Source organism: Mastigoproctus giganteus, chromosome 14 (assembly GCF_048544385.1).
Source record: "Mastigoproctus giganteus isolate SK-2022 chromosome 14, ASM4854438v1, whole genome shotgun sequence".
Taxonomy (NCBI): Eukaryota; Metazoa; Arthropoda; class Arachnida; order Uropygi; family Thelyphonidae; genus Mastigoproctus; species Mastigoproctus giganteus.
This window is the reverse complement of record NC_143588.1, coordinates 47,735,745-47,757,725: the sequence shown is the minus strand read 5'-3', so window position 1 is coordinate 47,757,725 and position 21,981 is coordinate 47,735,745. Positions and strand designations below refer to the sequence as shown.

Here is a 21,981-nt window from a genome sequence, read left to right as displayed (position 1 = left end):
ACGTATGGGCTATACCAGCAGACGACCCCTACGGCATCCTCTCCTAACCAAGGTTCATCAGTGTAAAAGCCTTGCCTGGTGCAAAGAGCATGCAAGTTGGACGTTAGAAGACTGGAAGAAGGTGCTGGTCGGATGAGTCACGTTATTTACCCCGCACCGTGGATGGTCGTGTACGGATTTGGTGTCAACAATATGAGGCTCTTGATCCACCATGCATGGTTTCAAAAGTGCAGGCCAGTGTAGGTGGTTGTATGGTGTGGGGCATGTTTCACTTGCAGTAACTTGAACCACTGGTGCATGTGGAACTACATATCAGTGATCTCCACTATTGTCAACTGCTTGCAGACTGTGTACACCCCACTATGTTACACTTTTTCCTGAATGACGATGGTGTCTTCGAAGATGACAATGCACCGAGCCATTGGGCACTTGTCATGCAGGAATGGTTTGAGGAACACAGTTCTGACTCCCAGCGTATCAATTAGCCTCCAAATTCCCCATCAATATCAATCCCATAGAGCACTTGTGGGACACTATGGAAAGGCATATCAGGCATCTGGATACTCCATATGTGAATTGCTGGGCGCATTACAATCAGCTTGGTTGGCAATACCTCCCGAACGCTTCCGACATCTTGTTGAATCAGTGCCACGTCGGATAGCTGCTGTACTGAGGGCAAAAGGAGGACCTACGAAGTATTATGTAGGTGGTCATAATTCGGTGATCACTGAATAATAGAAATATTATTGTCCTGCCATAAGATTTCAATTTTACATTGCATATATTCCAAAATCTATTGACAATCTGTGGTTTTCCTTAGTATTTTAATTGTGATGTGCTAAAGTTAATCTTAATTAATTATTACTTTTAATTTTAATTTTCTTAATTTTAATTAAAAATTAAAAACCTTGGAAATCTATTATAAACCTTTTGCAGGAAGAATTAAAGCAATTCAGCTGGATTACTCAGAAGCACATAGAAATTTACTTCAGGCCATTCGTAAAGCTCCACAACACACGGCAGTAGGATTTAAACAAACGGTGAGGCCATTTATACTTGTATTTAACATAATTTTATTTGTAAAGTGGACCTTTAAATATCCATTTAATTAATAATTTAAGCATATAAGATTTTAGTAGTTTTCTTCTCAAATTTGAATTGTTGGTTCCCCATTATATAAACTCTCATGAATTAGTTGCTTTTTTAATTTCTCCATCAATACTGAAGTACTGTTATCATTTATAATTAAGAGGCTTTAAATAATTTTACTATGCTTTTTGTTAAATCACAAAAACCATTTTATATTTTTGTGAATTAATAAAATTAATTAAAAAAAAATACTTTGTAAAACCAGTCTCAACAATTACAACAATTAATTCATGTTTTACACAGAAGTCCAATATAAATTAGTGGGAACCAACATTTGAAATGTTGGTTCCCACTAATAATAATTTGACAGTAATGAGCTAAAATAGCTGCAAAATAATCACAAGAAATTGCTATTGCACCTTGTTTTTTTTTTTTTGTTTTGTTTTTTATTATCTTGTTGAATTGTTATTAATCAGTGTCTACCATATGCAATATTTAATAATAGTTAAGGTTTTTTTTTTGTTTTTTTTTTTATAATGTACTACAGTAGAACGTTGGTTATCCAGAATAATTTGAAAGGCTTATCTTTCTTTTTTTTTTTTTTTTTTTATTAACGGTAGTACAGTAAGTGCCAGGTATAGTGATCATGTTGCAAATTGAATTTGGATAAGAACTAAAATGATCTTGGGCAGGACACATAGCCCGAAGACATGATGACAGATGGACTAAGAAAATAACAGAATGGTATCCAAGAGGAGCTAGAAGAAAACCTGGAAGACAAAGGCGGAGATGGATAGATGAAATTCATGAGTTTGTGGGTAGTAAATGGATGGCCAGTGCTCAAAACAGAAGGAACTGGAAAGTTGCTGGAGAGGCCACTTCATCCTGCAGTGAATTGAAAATGGCTGATGATGATGATGATGATAGTGATCATGTTGCAAATTCAATTTTGATTCTAATAAGTGAATGATCGAGTTTACTATCAATTTATGACAGATTGTACGAACAAAAAGCCCAATAAACTGAAAACTGTAAATTGTTGTTATTGTTTTATGGTTGTGACCTCTAGAATTCTATGTGACCTTCAGAAATGTGCTTAAGAAAAATATCACAGACTACTGGGTTTTCTTGGAGTGAATTTCAGATTAGCTAAGCTCCAGATTTGGTAAGAATAATATCGGCCCGAAACTGTGCAATTTATTATTTTTCTCATTTTTTATGGTAAAATGGAATGAAAAGAAAACCCATAGTTTTAACATTTCAACAAAAAAACGGAAATTATTAACAGAATTATAACCTCAAAAAGGCCTCTAAGGTTGGGAGAATAGTTCCTATCACAAATTTAAATAAATACACCAACCGTTTTGATTAAAATAGTTTAATACTGTAAAAATATAAATATGATAAAATGTATCAAGCGATACAGTGGGTACTGTAAAATAATATTTACAAAACTGATTCACTATAAAATAAAATATACTACGAAAATGTTAAAATACAATAAAATACGAAAATTAAAAGCGATAAAACAATGATTGTAGCTTTCGGGGGCATCCGCCTCTTTTCTCAACAACAATGCTACTTGGGCAACACATCCTTTAGTATCAGGTTCACGGCACACGTGACTGACCAGGTGCACGTTCAGTATTACTTTCACGTGCACCAGAACCGGAAGTGGCTCGAGAATGTGGAAACGAGAAGCGCTCATCTCTTGCAAGAACTACAGCTTCCAAGATGGGGTGGAGCCGAACACCCCTATCCCTATTCATGCTACTGTTTTTGGACGAGCCAATCCACAAACTCTCCAACCACTTACGGCCCCAGAACCTGTGTGCCCGGTCAAGGATGACAGCATTCTCGGGGGAGATTTGGTGCTGTTTTTGGAAGCTTGGAAGCTGTAGTCTTTGCAAGAGATGAACACTTCTCGTTTCCACATTCTCAAGCCACTTCCGGTTCTAGTGCACGTGAAAGTAATACTGAACATGCGCCTGGTCAGTCACGTGTGCCATGAACCTGATACTAAAGGATGTGTTGCCCAAGTAGCATTGTTGTTGAGAAAGGAGGCGGATGCCCCCCGAAAGCTACAATCATTGTTTTATCGCTTTTAATTTTCGTATTTTATTGTATTTTAACATTTTCGTAATATATTTTATTTTATTTTATAGTGAATCAGATTTGTAAATATTATTTTATAGTATCCACTGTATCGCTTGGTTCATTTTATATTTTTACAGTATTAAACTATTTTAATCAAAACAGTTGGTGTATTTATTTAAATTTGTGATATGTATTAATAGAATTAGAAAAGGTGAAAATTTAAGAAATCTCTCCACAGAGTTTAATGTGGGGGACTTCAACAATTTACGACATCAAGAAGATTTCCAATGCTATAACAGAATTTGTGTCGATTATGGGTAGTGAAGGAGGATCTAGTGGGAAAAAGACTATGTGAAAACCTGAAAATGCCGCTTTAGAGAGGGCACTTAATTTGTGGTTTCTTCAGAAGCGAAGTTTAGGTTCAGTGTCTGGCTCAAAATTAATGTGAAAAGCATTGGATTTTAATCGAAAATTAAGAGGTAATGAAGATTTTAAGGCAAGCACAGGTTGGCTGAAAAACTTTAATCTGAGACATGGTATAATTTCAGTTTATCTTCCCCTTCAATCCAGAGATGGAGCTACCATAAGTACAGGGTGGTGTACAAGATGCTAACACACATTTAAATGTTTCCTGAAAAACTCATGCATTCATTAATTGTTAAAAACATGAATTTTCACGCTCAGATTCTTAGGAAACATTCTTCTTCTTCTTTTATGACTTTGACTTGGCGCATTATGGCCTTAGCTGCCAATGCGCCATTAAAAATCAAATCAAATCTTTTATGACTTGTTCAATATGTCCTCCATTTTGACAATCAAAGTCTTGAAGGCATATGCCAATTTCACAACTTACTGAATATTCATGGCATTCAAGTTCATAAGAATAGCATGATTTTTGTGGAACAACTTCTCTTTCAAGAAATCCCACAAGAAAAGTTATGAGTTCAAGTCTAGATTCAGACGTGGTCAAACATAATGGCACGACAATCTGCAAAGGTGAAAAGCAGTGTCCAAAAAAATCCAACATTCATCCAAAAACCAATTGTGTAACATTACATTTCTCTTCGCAGTCCATGTGGCCAGTTGAATTCTTCCCTTAGCTTATTTTTGGAAAGTATATGTAACAGTGTAATCGTTGTATAGGAACATTTTCAAATCCATTTGAAGCATTCATTGAGCAGAATACCTGTATATTCCAAGTTCACAAGTTTCAGCTTTTGTTACTTTTCATGGACTGTGTTGCATTGCAACTTAGGGGGTTTCAACATTTTGTGGAGAATGAACATTTGCTGCACGAAGCAATTTTCATTCCTTTACCTAGTGTCCTTCAAATTGTTGAGATAAAGTAACATGTTCCTTGCAAGTACCCAGTGAAAAAAATTTTGAGGTTTTTTTTTTTTTTGAGTTTCAAAAAACCCTCGAAATCCTCTATGCAGCAGCTGTTTTTCAGCAAAAGAATGTATGACTACTTAAGGCACAACTTCTTTGCTGTTTTGCTTACTGAAAGGGATCCATAAACATGTAAAGTGTGTGATGTTTTGATCACTAGAAAATTTTATAGGAATTACTGTAGACTACCACCAACTTGAAATTAAATTCAACTAATAGTTCAGTTTTAATTGATGTTACAAATACGTCAACATTTCATGCATCCTTCCTGGAGAATCATGAAGCATAAAACCTGAAAGAACTTCTGTCCCCCTCCCCCCCCTGCAAAAGAGGGAAGTCATCTACTGGTTTGACCCCAGTTGTGGAAAATACTATGTTGGGTAGATAGTCCAGAAACTGTAAACAAAAATTGAGGAATATGTTGACCATACCAGACACAGGAACATCGACTAGAGTAACATAGCATATTATATTATTACAGAAGATCATAGATTTTCTATCACAGACACCAAGGTTTTGAACATAGCACATGATTAAAGGAGAGACTTCTTCAAGGCATATAAGAAAGATCATGATTAATGCAGTTGACAGAAACATAGTTAAGATAGCCATTCCCTCAGCGTGGCTCTCTCCTTCTACAGCAAGGAGTAGATCCAAGCAGCCTGCACAGCAATAAAAATGCAATACAACAGACAAAAGCAGCGTAGTTAATTATAAAAACTTGAAATACAGCACAGAACTAGCATTAGTAGAGGCATATGATGCAAGAAAGCAAGCTTATTCAGCATCAGCCAAAAAAAAAAAAAAAAAAACAACCACTACTCCCATTTCACCCCTCAATTCGTTCGAAATACCTGTCCAGCTGAGCCTTAAATTTGTTTAGGCTATCAACTTCAACAACAAGCGATGGAAGTCTATTCCACAAACCAACTGCCCGCTGGCTAAAGGCGAATTTCCGCACATCTATCCGACATCCGTCCTTCCTCAATTTGAATTTATGCCCTCTCAGGTGATTATTCTGAGCAAGAGGAAGAATCCCATCGGCATTGAGCATGCTCAAGCCATTCAAAGCCTTGTACACCTCTATCAGATCACCTCGGCGATGCCTAGTCTCCAGGCTCTGTAATTTGCAAAACTTAAGCCTTTCTTCATAAGAGCAACCCTTTGTTCCATTCACTAATCTTGTTGCCCTTCTCTGTACTCGTTCCAGCAGCTCTACATCCTTCTTGAAATGAGGCCTCCAGACCTGTATACAGTACTCAAGGTGTGGCCTGACCAATGCCTTATACAAGGGAATAATCACATCCCTGTCCCTGCTAGAAAAATTCCTGTATATCATTGACAAGACACCATGAGCTACTCTTGCAGCTCGTCTGCACTGCTCAGAGAACTTCATATCTGCCTGCACAATTACCCCCAGGTCCTTTTCATTCTCTACCACTGTCAGCGTAGTACCAGAGTTGATACGTTGATCTGGGGTTACTGTTTCCCATATGTAGTACTTTACATTTGTCAATGTTAAACTTCATTTGCCACCTCTCAGCCCATCTGCTCAACCTTTCCAGATCCTGTTGCAGCAGCATAGTATCAGTAGTGTCCTTAACAATCCTGCCAACCTTTGTATCGTCTGCAAACTTGGAGATTAAGCCTGATACACCATCATCAATATCATTTATAAATACAGAAAACAACAATGGACCCAACACTGAACCCTGAGGAACTCCACTAATAACATTAGTCCACGTTGAGCAGTGTCCATTGATTACCACTCTCTGTCTTCTGCCACTCAACCATCCCTTTATCCATAGCAGCAATTTGCCTCGAATGCCACACTTCTCCAATTTGTGCAGCAGTCTTCCATGCGCAACAGTATCAAAAGCCTTTCTAAGATCCAAATATATAATATCAAAGTTATTCCCTGTATCCAGTTCTTTTGTGACTACATCATAGTATCCAATCAAATTGGTCAGACAAGACCTGCCCTTAACAAACCCATGCTGTGTCTGAGCTATAACTGAATTCTTGTCCAGATGATCCTGCAGTGCTTCTTTAACCAGTGCCTCCATTAATTTTCCTGGAACCGAAGTTAAACTAACAGGTCTATAATTACTTGTGTCAGCCTTTGATCCTCCTTTGTGAATTGGGGTTACATTTGCACATCTCCAGTCCATGGGTACCTCCCCTGAGTCCAAAGAAGCTCTCATAATTATGGCTAGGGGTTTGCTTACTTCCTTTGCTGCCTCCTTTAATATAACTGGATAGATCCCATCCACCCCGGGTGCCTTTTTTATGTTTATTAGTCAATGGCTGGCAATTACTATTCTAGTAATTGCCAGCCATTGACTATAGCTATATATTACAGTACATTATACATTACTGGAGACTGGCTCCTAATGCCACAGTGTACCTGGTTGTGAATAGAGGGCTTCACTCATTTGAGCCTTATATTTATTTCAGCCAATCTAATTAGAAGCAGTGCTATTCACTTCCGACTCCCTGATCCATCCACTTGATTATTCTTCTTGATTTTCTTTGTGCCTGGTATAATGTACTCAACCTACCAGAGGTTATAATCATCTAGATCTTGTTTGCTACAACCACACATGAAGTCAGAGAGGGTTTAGGATTGAAATGCATTCATGTTCCCATAGTCATTCAAAGGCACACACCAGTCCCAGGCTTCAACACCAGCAGGAAAATTAAGAAGAAAACCATTTCCATTCCCAAAGTCCTGAACCTGATTTGATGCCTTGAAGCAGCCAGCAGTATTTCATAGCAAGTGCTGGAACATTGCAGTCTTTCTCTTGCAGTTAATCCCTTGACTGGTTGGACTGAGACAATTACAAGCTATGATCAAGATATCACCACATTCAAGAGCCTAGTGGATGCTGAGTGAAAGCTTCAATCAGATTACATTGCCCACTTCTCTAACCAACAGGAATCTAGAGACATAATGTATCTGCCTTAAAGAATTTCCCAACTGACATACAAATATAAAAATCACCAAGGATCAACTTATTAAAACAATAAATGCTCTACTGCCAACTGCTACCAGAGGTGCAAATGAAATTCCACAATTCATACCTAAATGCCCTAGTGCGTTGGCGCCTCCGTAGCCAGGTGGGAAGGAGCAGCAGTGCGTAGCACACGCTTCTTGATTAGGCCGGGGTTCGAGCCCGTCACCACCAAATATGGAGGATGCGGAAAGGTCAGGGAATGACCACCGCATATCCCGGAGCAATATGGCCTTAGTTGCCATATTGCTCCTGAAAAACCAAATAACTAACTAACTAGCCCTAGTGCATTCATTAGTGGTCCATTTCTATCAATATATAACCTAATCCTCATCCAATATTATTCTCCTCCCTTCCCAAATGGCACAAGTACACTGTAAAGCTTAGTCCAAAGAATCATGCATCTAATGTACCAGATCACTTAATGCTTGTCTCTTGCTCATCCTGCCTACTGAAAATAATGGAAAAGGCACTCCTCCCAGTGATAGCCAATCAGATTATGCATGGCTCTGCAGCCCATAAGTTCACTGTGCCATCTTGGCTGACCTGTAATAACAAACTTGGCCATTCTAACCAGAAACAGTACAGGGTGGTGTACAGGCAAACAAAAACAAAACAGCTAGCTTTTTTTATATTGACCTTGAACCAGAATTTGATGCCATAAGTCTTTCTCAAATGCTACTACTTTATTCAAAGAGACATGCTGTGGCTCTTAACTGTGCTCCTGTATGAAAGAGACATAATCAAGGCAAGAACATCAGGCAGTCTCAAGGAAAATAACAGCAGGCATACTGCAAGGGAACATTTTCTCTGGGATTTTATTTACTGCCACCATTGTTCTATACACACTTGACAGGATAGACATAATCTGCTATGCCAATGACATTAAAATCTTAACAGAAATCAAACCCAATTATGGTGTGCAGGATATCAGGGATGCACTCACTGAAAAGTTCAGGGACCTACAGAACTGTCTCAAGTACTTCTGTCTTTGAATAAATCCAGCTAAATCTGCACAGATGATCATCTGTCTGAAACACCAGCCTACTTAAATACAAATCTCTCTTGGAGGATTGGAAATACCATGTACCAAAACCCTCACCTAGATGTTTTCTCTGACTCCAAACTAATCTTGAATACACATCAATAAACTTCAATCCAGATTCTGCTATTTGTGATGGATCATCAAGCAGCAACTGCTGCTGCTACACATTAGAGATTCATTGGTGAGAAAATATATCCCTCCCCCCCACACACACATTCAGTTATTTTCTATGCATTGGAAACGTGGGCATCATCAACACCCGCTAACAGCAAGTGCCTTTACTTGGCAGGATACTGGCTTCTGCCATAGATTATTCACGGACTTCACTTCCCCATACCCCATACCAACAAAGACAGTCTAGCAATGCTTTAGGCATTGCTAGACTGTCTTTGTTGATAGCAGGCAGGTGGCTGGTACTCACTGCAAAAGTGCTGTGTATTATGATCTTGGAACCAAACATCTGAAACTTGTGCAGTGGGGAGTGCTTAGAGCACTCCCCACAAGGCTGGTGCTGTCTGACATCTTTCTTCTAAGAAAGATGTCAGACAGCACCAACATACCAACCTCTTATAAATCCTTCTGGTTAAGGTGTATATTGAGCAAATTTAGTTATCCACATAGCTAACTCCCCACAAAAAAAAAAAAAAAAAAGTCATGGACACTATTGCAATATTTTATTTGTCTGTGACCTAATTTTTTGACCTGGTGTAATCTGGTACTGAATTTGAATTCTCAAATTAACTGATCTTATGTTGTGTGAAAATTGCTGCTAAATATAATAAATTCAGTTGTTTCTTAGTTACAGGGTGTGAACCATTTATGCACTAATGCATTGCATAGATATAGTTTATACCTTTTCTTTATTGCTTGCATTGGGGTACCCATGTTTGGTTTGCTGATAACAAACAAACCCATAACAGAAATGTATGAATGATTGGGAATTTTCACAGTCACAAATGTCTCTGGGATGAAGTCGTATTGTGACTTTTTTTCGCTATGGATTTGGGTTACTTTGGTTCTCCGAAAACCTTTTTTGTGTTAATTTTTCTTCTTTCAGTAAATGTTGGTGTTTGCTTTGAGGCTGGTGCATGGTCAGGATTTCCTAGTGTTATTTTTGGCAACAGTTGTGCCTTATCTTTCCAGGAATCCATGCTGCCATACATCCCTGGATGAGTACTAGCTCTTGTTTGTTAATTTTTTTTCTTTATTTTGCAGGTTCTTGGTTCATTGTTTTCTCTAATTTTGGTTTATGAAGATAACACATGTCTGAAGTACAACTTGTTGCCTTCAGCAGCAGTTTTAAAACATGGTAAAAGAGAAAGTTTAATTTAAGACTTTATTTATTAAAATTTTAATAAATAAAGTTAAAGGGAAAAAAGTTAATAAATAAGCGCACGTTTTTTTTTTCTTGTGACCAGTAGTTCATGATTTGAATAGAACAATCATTTTCAGAAAAACTAAAATGAATAATTGCTACCTTAATAATCACACAGGCCTACAGTGGTTTTTAGGATCTTGCTAGTTATACATGCCTTTTAGTAATTGGTATATATGCAAAAACTACATTTTTCCTTGTCACATAGATTTATTTGTATAATAGCATATCTATTTTTTATTTTACTAATAAATTTACAAAAACGATTGAATATTTCGTTATAAGTTTAGTGAGCACTGGTTATCAATTTCCCCCCCCCCCAACGTGATTACAAATCTAGAATTTTTTTGAGGTGTTGAGAATACACAACGTCAACTGGGAAATGAAGATAAGTGGACTGCACAATATTCGCCACACCTGTGTTGGGAAGTTGAGAAAATATTTGATGAGAACTGATGGATGAAGCACTTTGCAAGTTCATTGGAAGTATTAGAAGGAATGGATAAGTGAGATAGGAGTGGGCTTTTTTTTGCTGATGCTGTATAAGCTTGCTTTCTTGCATCATATGCTAAGGCTTATGCTACATCTGTTTTCCACAGTAATTTAGCAAGAGTTTTGACAAAGTAAAGCTAACTGGAAGGGGGGGAAGCTCTTGGCTAGTTGCAGAAAATATACTACCTTTAAGAATGAGTATCATTAGGAGTAAATTTGCTTAATAAAATTGAGATATCATCTTGACAAAGTAATTTCAAATACAGTGATACTTGGCAAGTTAATCAGTTTACATAAATATATGTTTATCTCCTTTTACAGCTGGTTTTGGAAAAGCAAAACTGTTAAAAATTGGTTGAAATATGAGTAAAGCACAAGTGCTCACAGAATGGTGCAGTAGAAACTCAGTTTCAGGAGAATGTTAGTTTCCGAACTGAAAAAATATTTAATGCTAAACAATCCCAGGAAAAATCTCTAATGTTGCTCACTGTTGACCTTCACACACTTGATTAATGCTGCATATTAGGCAGCAATGAAGCAGTGACAAAAAGTAATTGCTGTGTGAAGTGGACACTGGTTAATTAAAATAAAAAAAATTTCCATATAAAGCCTAAGATGCACTGTAAAAACAACAGACAGCAGATGAGGTGAAGTTCTGAGCTCTTACTTGAAGAATCATGGAGATATCTTTGAGGAATTGTCTTGACTGGATGACCAAATAAATAGGAATACAACTAATAAACTAATAGGAATACAACTAGTGAAAAAACATTAAAATACTTTTGCATATTCAAGAAGCACAAAATGGCTGCATGTAACATGAGAGAATAGTGCCACCTGCTTTATTGTTAGCTTCCCTCTAGCATATTGCATGAATGTATTACATTAATCTTAGCATTATTAGATTAATCTAAATAGCCAGTTTTTGATATATTAGTAGCAAAAGTTAGTTTTTATTTGAATGAGGAAAGACTCCACCACTGCCATCCTCTGATGTTAATTAATTAAACCTATGTTAATTAATGGTTTTCCTCGGTACATGAAGTATAGACTATGCTTATCATTTATCTTTATGGACAGTGTTCTAATGTAATATTTGATTTTTTTTTTTTTTTTTCCCCTTCTAGGCATACAAGCTAGCCATAACTGTAGAATTACTGTTGGGAGATATTCCAGATAAATCATTATTCAGACAACCTACACTTCGAAGAACTTTAACTCCATATTTCCAGCTCACCCAAGGTAACTTAATATCAATAAAGTTATAACTGAAAGGCAAAGTGATTAATATACTGTTTTGATCATTTGAATATTGAAATTGTTATTATAAAGAAATATACTTACAGGTGAATTTTTCAGCTAATTTCACCCAGCGGAAATAATGGATGAATTCCTGATTCAGATAATTTTAATACTTTATGTAAATCTGGAGTTTGCATTTTGACTAATTTATTAGAAAACTAACGGCCATCATAAATTTATATATTATAAAAATATCCCTTGCTTAAAGGTTTAAAAGTAAGCAGATATGTTTAAACATCTGCTTAATAAACTTAATGTGATGTTTTGTTAGAAAATCTTAATTAGCAGAATTGTCTTCACTTGTATTGCACCATTGAGAACTTTTCTTTCTCACATGATTTACATTTTATTTGAAAACACTGGATTGCAATTATGCATGTGAATTTCATGGGAAAACAGACTGCAGCCTTGAGAGTTGGCAGTTGTAACTTTAATATATATATATATATATATACACAGGGTGATTCACTACCAGTGCGACAAACTTGCAGGAGGTGTAGGGGGCACAAAGACGAATCGGAATCACATAGCATTGCAGGGTCCGAAATGCCTTCGTCATGCGGTAGAGGACGTTGAATGGGAGGTCACGTGAACAGCGATCCCGCTGGAAGTCAGCATTTGCGAACCGGTTCCCGAGGCAGTAGGGTGGACGAGTATTCAAACGTTGAACTGCCCGACATGCACCTTGCGTATGGAGCTGCAGACTGTAATGGGCGCGCTGCTCTGCGCTTGTACCAGGAATGTTTCCCACACAGGCGTGCTCCTCATCATACGATTTTCGCGCGTGTGCACAGAAGGTTACGTGAGACTGGTTGTTTCACGAGAGGTACCGTGAATCGAGAGCGAACAACGAGGACGCCAGACAATGAGGAGAATGTCCTATGTCTTGCAGAAGGCAATCCGAGTATGAGTACTTGAGCGATAGGCCAACGATTGGGTATTTCCCAATACACTGTATGGAGGATACTGTCAACAAACCAAATGAGTTCATACCATCTGCAACGCTTCCAATCATTGGAGCCTGCGGATATCCACTCCGGAGGACTTTTGCTACTTGGTTTCTTCAACAGGAACGGTTCGCAAATGCTGACTTCCAGCAGGATCGCTGTTCACGTGACCTCCCGTTCAACGTCCTCTACCGCATGACGAAGGCATTTCGGACCCTGCAATGCTATGTGATTCCGATTCGGCTTTGTGCCCCCTACACCTCCTGCAAGTTTGTCGCACTGGTAGTGAATCACCCTGTATAGCATATACCATATATGTTGTTGGAACAGATCTATATAATTATTTATTCCAAGTACAGGCTGACCTCAATTAACGCGATTAATTCATCCCACGAGTGCATCACGCAAAACGGAAACGCATTAATCAAATATAATGATCAATAGGAAAAATTATAACTGGTCCTTGAATTTCAGGCATATCCATAAAGAATTTTAAAAATACCTTTTAAATAACTTTTTAACTGTATACCATGTAAAAGATAATGAAAATAATTATGGAATTAAATGTTTGTTGTATAAAACAGCTGTTCCCAAACTGTGCGCCATGGAATATTTTAAATTTTAAAGGGAAATACAGCGATACTCGACATCTGTCGGACATCGCACGAACTACTAGCTCAAGGTAGTTCACAGTTTCAACATTTCTTATTAAGTTGTTTGGACCTAACTACTTAATAACTGGAACTGTTAGGAACTTTTGGTCTAGGTGTACTGTGGAAAAATTACTGAGACACTAAGGGCACCATGAACTGAGAAAGGTTGGGAACCTCTGACATAAAATACACAATGAAGAAACAATTTGTTACGGAAATATTTGAACAGTGTTGACTTTCTCTTTTCATCAATCAATTTCCTATAGCCAACAACAATCTTCTCTGGGCCCTGCCGAAATAAATATCGCAGAGAACCTAAAACCTTTTGTTTGAGGTTCTCTGTTATACGAAAGATTTCATCTAGTTCTTTTACCGTTATCTCCTTCACGGTAACATTTTCATCTGGCTCGTTTAAAAATTAGAATTTTTAAATGCAAGTCTGCATTGACTTTATTAGCGGGAGACAAACACTTCTTCTTCCGATGGTTGATGGAACACACTGAGGCGGGTAGCAGGCAAACGTTTGTGTATTGCCTGTCCGACATGCAGTAAGCTTAACGTGCGATTCAAATCTTTTTCAACTGCCACAAAAAAAGAGAAAAATATTGCGTTAACTGGAAATTTGCATCGTGTAAAGTAAAAAGTGGTATAATTTTTTCAAATAGCGGTAACTGAAAAATGCGTTAATCGAACTCGCGTTATGCGATGCTTGGCTGTATTTCATTTATGTCTGACAGAATTAAGAAAAATCTGTTTTAGTTCTCGGGAACAAATGCTCGTTCGCACACTTTTAACACCTCAGCTTATATATTCTATTTCAAGGAATTGACTTGAGGATGAGTAAATAAATACAAGTTGTAGAGTAATGAATAAGAATGTCATTAGTGATAAAACCTTGAAAGTGATTTTTGTAGTTTGAGAATTTCTTAGAATTCTCTATTTTTTTTAATGGCTTGTAAAAACCTATTGACCTTAGAATCAGACATTTATTAAAACAGAAAACATTTTCGTTCTATGAAAAAATTTTAACTAAATTGTATTATTGCTAAGATATTTCTTGAATTCTTAAAATTTTAACTGAAAAAATAATGGCTACTTGGTTATTATTTTCTGCTTTACAATTCCACAAAATTGATTACAGTTAGAAGCATGGGAACTTTACTATATTTTCAGAAGACTGTATTCCAGTCAGTACACTGTACATAGCCAAGTGATCAGTGCAAGATTGCAGTAGTATATGCTTTTGAGTTGACCGTAATTTAAGCTTGTGTGACTACTAAATATGGTAATGTTATTGCATTCTCTACATAAACTCCTAACCTTATATCCATCCTTCAGAATAAACAGAAAATCAGATTTGTGCACCTCAAGCAAAACAGTTAAGCCAGGCTACACCTGTTCCAGAGAACTTTCCTCACTGTAAAGATAGTACAAGAAGATGCATTAAACTTGACAGGTAAAAATGAAATTAACACGTTGCTGTCTTCCTCCATGAGTAATTAAAGGAATTATTCAGCACATACAGGACAACCTATTTCTGTAAATCTGAGAGCAATATCTTTACGGCAGGCAACATTATAGACCATCTTACCAGGGTGTGCAGGATAATCACTGTTGCACATATTCAGATTCCAGAAGAAAAGCATAATATAAGTTGGTGGTAGTATCAAAATACTGATCTCTGACTTCCAGGGTAGTGAAGTGACTTACAGGGACAGTTTAAAGATTGACTTCAGAAGAATGCAGCAGTCATCAGGACCATTAGTTGGAAGATAACAGTAGTATAGCATGGTGGACACAAAAACCAAATGTGCAAGGATCAGTGTTAGATGCTTAAATGCCAAAGAAGTAGATTAGAAGAAATAGGTCAGTGTGATATCAAAATAGCAGGTGTCACAGAAATTAAGAGGATAAATACAGCAAAGTTGCAGCTAAACAATAATTATATTCTGGAATTACTTCCAATTTATTCTGGAAGTAAAACAGTGCAAGGAAAGTGTAGCAATGTTTAGAAATCTTGTAATTTGGAAGAAAGTTTAATTGGCCGGCCAGCATTATCCAGTAATTATGTGGTTATGTTAAAATTTATGATGGAAAGTTGGGTAATGAAATTTATATGTATGTATGGCTCAACTGAAGACTGAAAAAATATAAAATAGGCAAATTCTTTATCTTAGAAAGAGCAGTAGAAACTAATGATAGAACAAAAACAGTATTGTTTGGAGGTTTAAAAAGGTACAAGAAAAAACAATTACACTTACAGAGATATTTAAAAATATATATTTTGGTGAAAACAATGTCAGTAAAAACCTATTAGAATTTTGTGCAGGCTATGCATTCTTTATTTATAATTTCAAACACAGCATTTTAGTATAAAGATAGTCTCATGGAGGGAACATAGTAGAATCAAGAAAATTATAATTGATATGTCATTATAGGAAAGAACCTTAAAAGGTAGTTGAGGATATGTAATTGGAAGAGCCTGTCCCCTTCTATTAAACAAACTAAAAATGAAAATTGGTGCAAAAAAAAAATTTTTAAACTCATTTCTGAAGATTATAATTTTTGATCATTTATTTCTTTAACCATTTCTCAGCTCCATAAGTTATAAAGTAGGTTTAAAAACAGTTTTTTTATCTAATTTAATCTTTTGGTTAATTTCTCTTTTACCCCATATGCATTTGTTCAGTTGTCTCTCTGTTCCTGCTTTACTTATTCCATTTTTTATTTCATACCTGATCTTCCATCTTCATTAATGGATGTACAAAATTTCTAACTTATTCCAGTTTTTGGTTATTTAGTCTGCAATCTGAATTTTCCTTGTCTCCCAACTTTTATAACTTTTTTGTAAATTAGTAACTTATCAGTAATTTAGACAATTCCATAACCTAACAAATTTTTTGATTTCATTGGTGTGTGATAAAAAGTTGCAGTTCTGAAATTAAATTTTCATTCTGCACAATTACCTCTAATGTCAAATGGTTTATCCAAGAACTAAATTTACTGATTCTCAAAGTGATTTGACAAATTTTCCCATTTTCCTAAATGGGAAAATGGGTGGTGCCCGATAATGGATTGCCATATTTTCAGTACTATTGTAACATGTTAGCATAGAATGTAAGAATAATTTAAGAAATTCAGATCTTACACTTGGAGAATAGCAACCTCAGAATAACTTATACATTTGGTGAGGTTGAATTGAAAATGGTAGAGGAAGAATGATCTGTGAGTTATTGTATGGGCAGATTGAAGTTTTCTAAGCAGTGTAAACAGACAGCCAGGAAAGCCCATGGTGCCCTATTGATGATTTACTGAACACTATCCTGTAGAGATAGGGGGGTCATAATCTCACTGTATAGGGCAGTTTTTATTGTGTTCAAATATGGAGACCTCATCTGTAAAAAGACATCGAGCTTCTTGAAAGCAACCAGATGGGCAAAAGGGTGACTGTACTAGGAAAGATTCCGATTATGAGGGCTACAGAGCTTGGCAGCCTGTCACCTCAAAGGTGACCTGATTGAGATTTATAAGGCTCTGAGAGGGGTTAATAAAACGAATGAAGGCAGAATTTTCACTGTTATAAAGAATTCCAGAACTAAGCCTCATAAATTCAAGTTACAGGATAAGAGGTACAGACTAATAGTAGTCTGCACCTAGGACAAACTTCCACACATCTATCCTGCAACCATCCTTCCTCAACCTAAGTTTATGTCCCCCTTGTGTGTAGTCTCGGCAAGAGGAAGAATGCTATTCACAAGTTTTCTGATTGCTAGAACAGGTTGCCTTTGCAAGTATTTGGCTTTTGCTTTTTTTTTTTTTTTGGCCAGTGCAGCACAAGTGCGCCAACACTTAAACTATCTAGAATCCATCCTTCTGATCAACGATCATCAGTGTCGATCCACTGGTGATATTCTGGCTTATGTTACCCATATATGGACAAATTCAATGGAAAAGTTTAGTGAAACACAAGCAGTTGCTTTTGACATCTCAAAGGCTTTCGATCGTGTTTGGCATAAAGGTCTTCTAAACAATCTTCCATCTTATGGTTTGCCAGCTGTTTATTGTAATTGGTTATCCAGTTTCTCTCCGACCGCTCACTGAGGGTGATGGTATATGGCTCTCTGTTTTCTAACCTCTCAACCCCTGTGCCCACCAAATATGGAGGATGTGGAAAGGTCAGGGAATGACCACCGCATACCCCTGGAGCAATATGGCCTTAGTTGCTAATGCTCCTAAAAACCAAAAATAACAAACTAACAATAACCTCTCCACTAATGCTGGTGTCCCCCACTCTTTTCCTCTTGTATATTAATGACCTTCATCCATTGACCGGAAATCCTGTCCATAGTTTTGTCAACGATAGCACATTGCATTCCACTTTCCAGTTTGAGAAATCTTGCCTTGCTCAATCAGCTTCAACTTCTTGAATATCTGCTACCAATTCCTTAAATGCCGATTTTCAGGTAATTCTCCAGTGGGGCATTCAACTTAGTTGATTTCAACCCTTCTAAAACTCAGTCTTGTCTTATATCTCGCAAAAAGGATTCTTCTGCTCCTATGCTTATCTTTGGTGACACTCCGATTTCTAGGCAAGTTGATATATCTCTTTTGGGGATTACCCTGACTTCTAATCTCTCTTGGCACAAGCACATTACAAATATTGCTTCCTCTGCGTCTAAAGAACTTGGTTTTCTCTTTCGCTCTCTGCGTTACTTTTCTTCCAAACAGCTGTTTACTCTGTACAAATTGCAAATCCACCCTACCATGGAATATTGTTCCCACATCTGGGGCGGTGCCCCCAAAACCTCTCTCAAGCTTCTTGATTCCATTCAGAAGAGGGCAGTTAGGCTAATTAATGACTTATCTCTAACATAGTCTCTCCGCTCGCTGTCTCATAGACATACTGTTTCTGCTGCATGCCTTTTCTACAGATATTTCCATGGGCACTGTCCTTCTGAATTGGCTTCTATAATTCTCGCTTTCTCTTTCAAAACGGTCTGAACATGTGCCTTCGCTAGCCAACATCCATTTACTGTCCAACTTCAAACTCACAGAACCAACTTTTCATCTTCCTTGTTTATTCATTCAACTGCTGTTTTCTGGAACAACCTTTCTTCATACGTATTTCCTGAAAATTACATCTACAGAAATTCAAGTCTGATGTCAACAAGTATCTTCTTTTGTCTTCTCAACTTCCAACCCACGGTACTAAGTACTTTAGGTTCTAAATACCTCTTGTATTTGGGATTTTCATAAAAAAAAAAAAAAACCTGTGACTTCTTTGCATTATATGGCAATTACTGTAACTCTTACTATAATATAAAAAAATTTTTTATGTGTGTATTGAATATAAGTATTTTTCTTTTAATATGTATATAATTTTTTTTTAATTCTGCAGCTGTAAGAAATGGTAACTTAAAAGATTTCAATAAAGTGCTAGAGAGCTTTGGTGCCAAGTTCCAGGCTGATCATACATACACATTAATTATTCGCCTTCGCCATAATGTTATCAAGACTGGTGTTCGCATGATAAATCTTTCATATTCTCGGATATCTTTGCGCGATATTGCATCCAAACTGCAACTGGATAGTTCAGAAGATGCAGAATTCATTGTTGCTAAGGTATAGTTTGTTTTTAATAATATCTCCCCAAACTTACTATCAAAGTCAATGATATCAGATTCAGTGCAAATATTTTATAATCATTTTTGAATTAAAATAGTTTGTATTTAACAGATGATTTTAAAAAAATGATGGAAATCTCATTTTATAAGTTAATTAGTATTTGTATATTCATTCATTGGAAATTTTTTTTTGTCTATAACTAATTAATTTATACGTACTGTATTTATATGAATATAAGGCAACGTTCTTTTCTCATTTTAACATCTGAAAATCAGGGGTGATCTTATATTCCTCCTTTAACATCTGATAGGCCAAGAGCTTAGTAAGATGAACTTGGATTAAAAATATGCTTTCAGATTTTATAAGATTACATTATAAATCTTTTTTTTTTTTGTATTTTTTATTTTATTTATTTGTAATTAAAGTATAATTAGTATATATATATATATATATATATAACCGATAATTCATATAAAAATAAAACATAAGCCAGTAGTATGGAAAAAAACAGTAGAGCAAAAGTTAACATAAAAATAAATCAACAGGGAGGAGCAAGTAAAGGTAAAGGTAACAAGACAAAAACCGTAGCCGAAAGTCCCCAAATAATTTAGAGCTTTAAATCCAATTAATAGTAATAATAAATCCAATTTAAAATAATGCCAATTATATAATAATTTAGCGGTACCCCCGAAAGGTACTAGTTCCAAAAAAGATGAAATATCACCAAAAAGGGACTAAAAAGAACTACTAAAAGAAAACAAAATAACAAAATATAGACTGACCATTATGCCCCATATCGACAGAGGACCATGAGGCTAATAATGGTCATGGAATCGCTGCATTTCAATCACTATACAAATCGTCACAAAAGCGAACAGATCGAAGGACCAAACCACCCCTTCTTCCTCTGATCAATCCACAAATGCAGAGGATTTGCATAGTGGTGGTCCTTATGCAGTGAGAAATAAACTATAGAACAGACAGCACTCTAGAGCAGAAACACACCACTGATATAATCTAAGCTTAGCCAGCTTATATAAACAGAAAAAGGAGAATAGATGGTGGCACAGGCACTGCTTTTTTGCCTATCAACCCACTACTACCACTGAATTATATTTAAATAATGACTTAAAAGTTAGAATGTAATAACAAAATAAAATAAAATAAATAAATAAATATTAAGCTATCATTAGTTTTCCATAAACAGTACCACAAGAATTAGTTTTAGTTTCGTGCAGTTCTTCAGAAAGCAGTGGACTTGTATACCGATTATGACACTTAGGTATGACTTAAATGCATTTCAGTAGCCCCAATTACACCTGAATTTGCATTTACTGGTACTTCAGTTGCAGATCAAATATAAATTATTAGATTCAGGATATATCTAGTCTTTACATCACATAAAACAAACTTTTACACCAAATCTATGTGTGCTTGTGAAAATGTAGTGTATCATGCCAAGTCATCCTTTGAACAGAAGTAGGCTTTCATCAATGCAAAAGACAAATTTTCTTGAAAATTTTCTTAGGATAACAGAACAAATCTAAGCTTTGTGCATATGATCACCTTTTTCCCATTCCTCATTATGACTAAAATAAATGTAGCATTCTGAGAATCTGTCTCTTGCCATAATCTCAGAGAAAGATGGGGATTTAAAAAGCCAGTTATTTGAAAAGTGTTCTTTTAGAGACAATTTCTTATTAAACACCATAAGCATAAGTATAGCAATAAAACAATATAGTTCTGAAATGGATGTTTATTTCTACTCTCCTAACAAGCATGAAATTTCACTTGCATTTTTAGTTATGATAGATAATGGCATCAGTGTTTCTCTTCAGCTACTAATTTTGCAACTTTTGTAAATATTTTCTAAAAAAAAAAAAAATCAACTACAAGTTCACTACAGTCATTCAGGAAACACTGCTTTCTTAATTCCTGAATCACTCTCATCAAACTTATTTATTTTAGGAATGAATTTATCTCTACACCATTTCATTTGGTTTGTTTCTAGTCTGCTTCTGTGTCTGATTTCTCCATCAGAATCAGAACTTACCTCAACACATTGAAACTCCTCATTGCTAGTAAATTATATTTCATCGGATGAAACATTTTCAGAATCTTTGACGTCAGTTTCACAATTTTCATATTTCTGACACCACGTGATAACACATTTTAGCAGGAATAAAACTAACTTGTGTGATCCATCATTAATTGTTTGTGTCACTCTGATATTAGAGTCAAGTGATATGTTCATGGTTTATAAACAAAAACTTCCATTTCTTATATATGGTATTTGTAATTGGTAGTTTATTTGAAAGCCAGCAGATGTCATTCTATCTAAATTTTTATTATTGCAGCTGTATCTGATCACAGTATACAGCCTGTTGAAGCATTGAATTTTTGGCTTGTGTATGGTTGAGTGCAGGCTATTGGATGAATATGGTGTCTGATTATAATTGAGCACATTGCCAAAAGGTTAATTTTCTTAACGCATTTTGTGTTTTGAGCTATACATCCCATTAATTTTGATAGAGCAGAGCATATGTACCATATTTATATGAATGTAAAGTGATGTTATTTTTCAATTTTAGCATCTATAAAGTCAGGATTTGCCTTGTATTGGTATGTTAAGATCTCATTGTAATGAACACCATTTCAATGAAAATTTCAATATACTGAAAATATTTCCAAATTCTGGATGCCTTCCCTTATTACTAATGCTTTAATGCTCGTTTGAATGAAATAGTTCTGACAAACATGAAATTATTTTCAAAGATGACTTACAGAGGCAAAAACACTTCGTGGGAAAATCATGAATGGTTAGTGCCAGAAAGAATAAACATCATGATTTGTGTACAAAACTCATTTTCTGGTATGCTGTGTTCAGTGTATATATACCCCATATTTCAAATGTAGTTGAGGAAGGAATAAAGAAATGGTAACAACATTTGTT

The 21,981-nt window shown here is 36.0% G+C and overlaps 1 protein-coding gene across 4 annotated transcripts in view; it reads left to right on the top strand.

Moving 5' to 3' along the window:
* Rpn3 (regulatory particle non-ATPase 3) overlaps window positions 1-21,981 on the top strand; it is a 162,128-nt gene that overhangs the window by 78,971 nt on the left and 61,176 nt on the right. For all 4 annotated transcript variants that reach the window (XM_090389291.1, XM_090389290.1, XM_090389292.1 and 1 more), the window contains 3 exons: window positions 937-1,040; window positions 11,629-11,743; window positions 18,802-19,025. In XM_090389291.1, coding sequence (XP_090245417.1) covers window positions 937-1,040; window positions 11,629-11,743; window positions 18,802-19,025 — 443 coding nt within the window. The remainder of the gene's footprint in view (window positions 1-936; window positions 1,041-11,628; window positions 11,744-18,801; window positions 19,026-21,981) is intronic.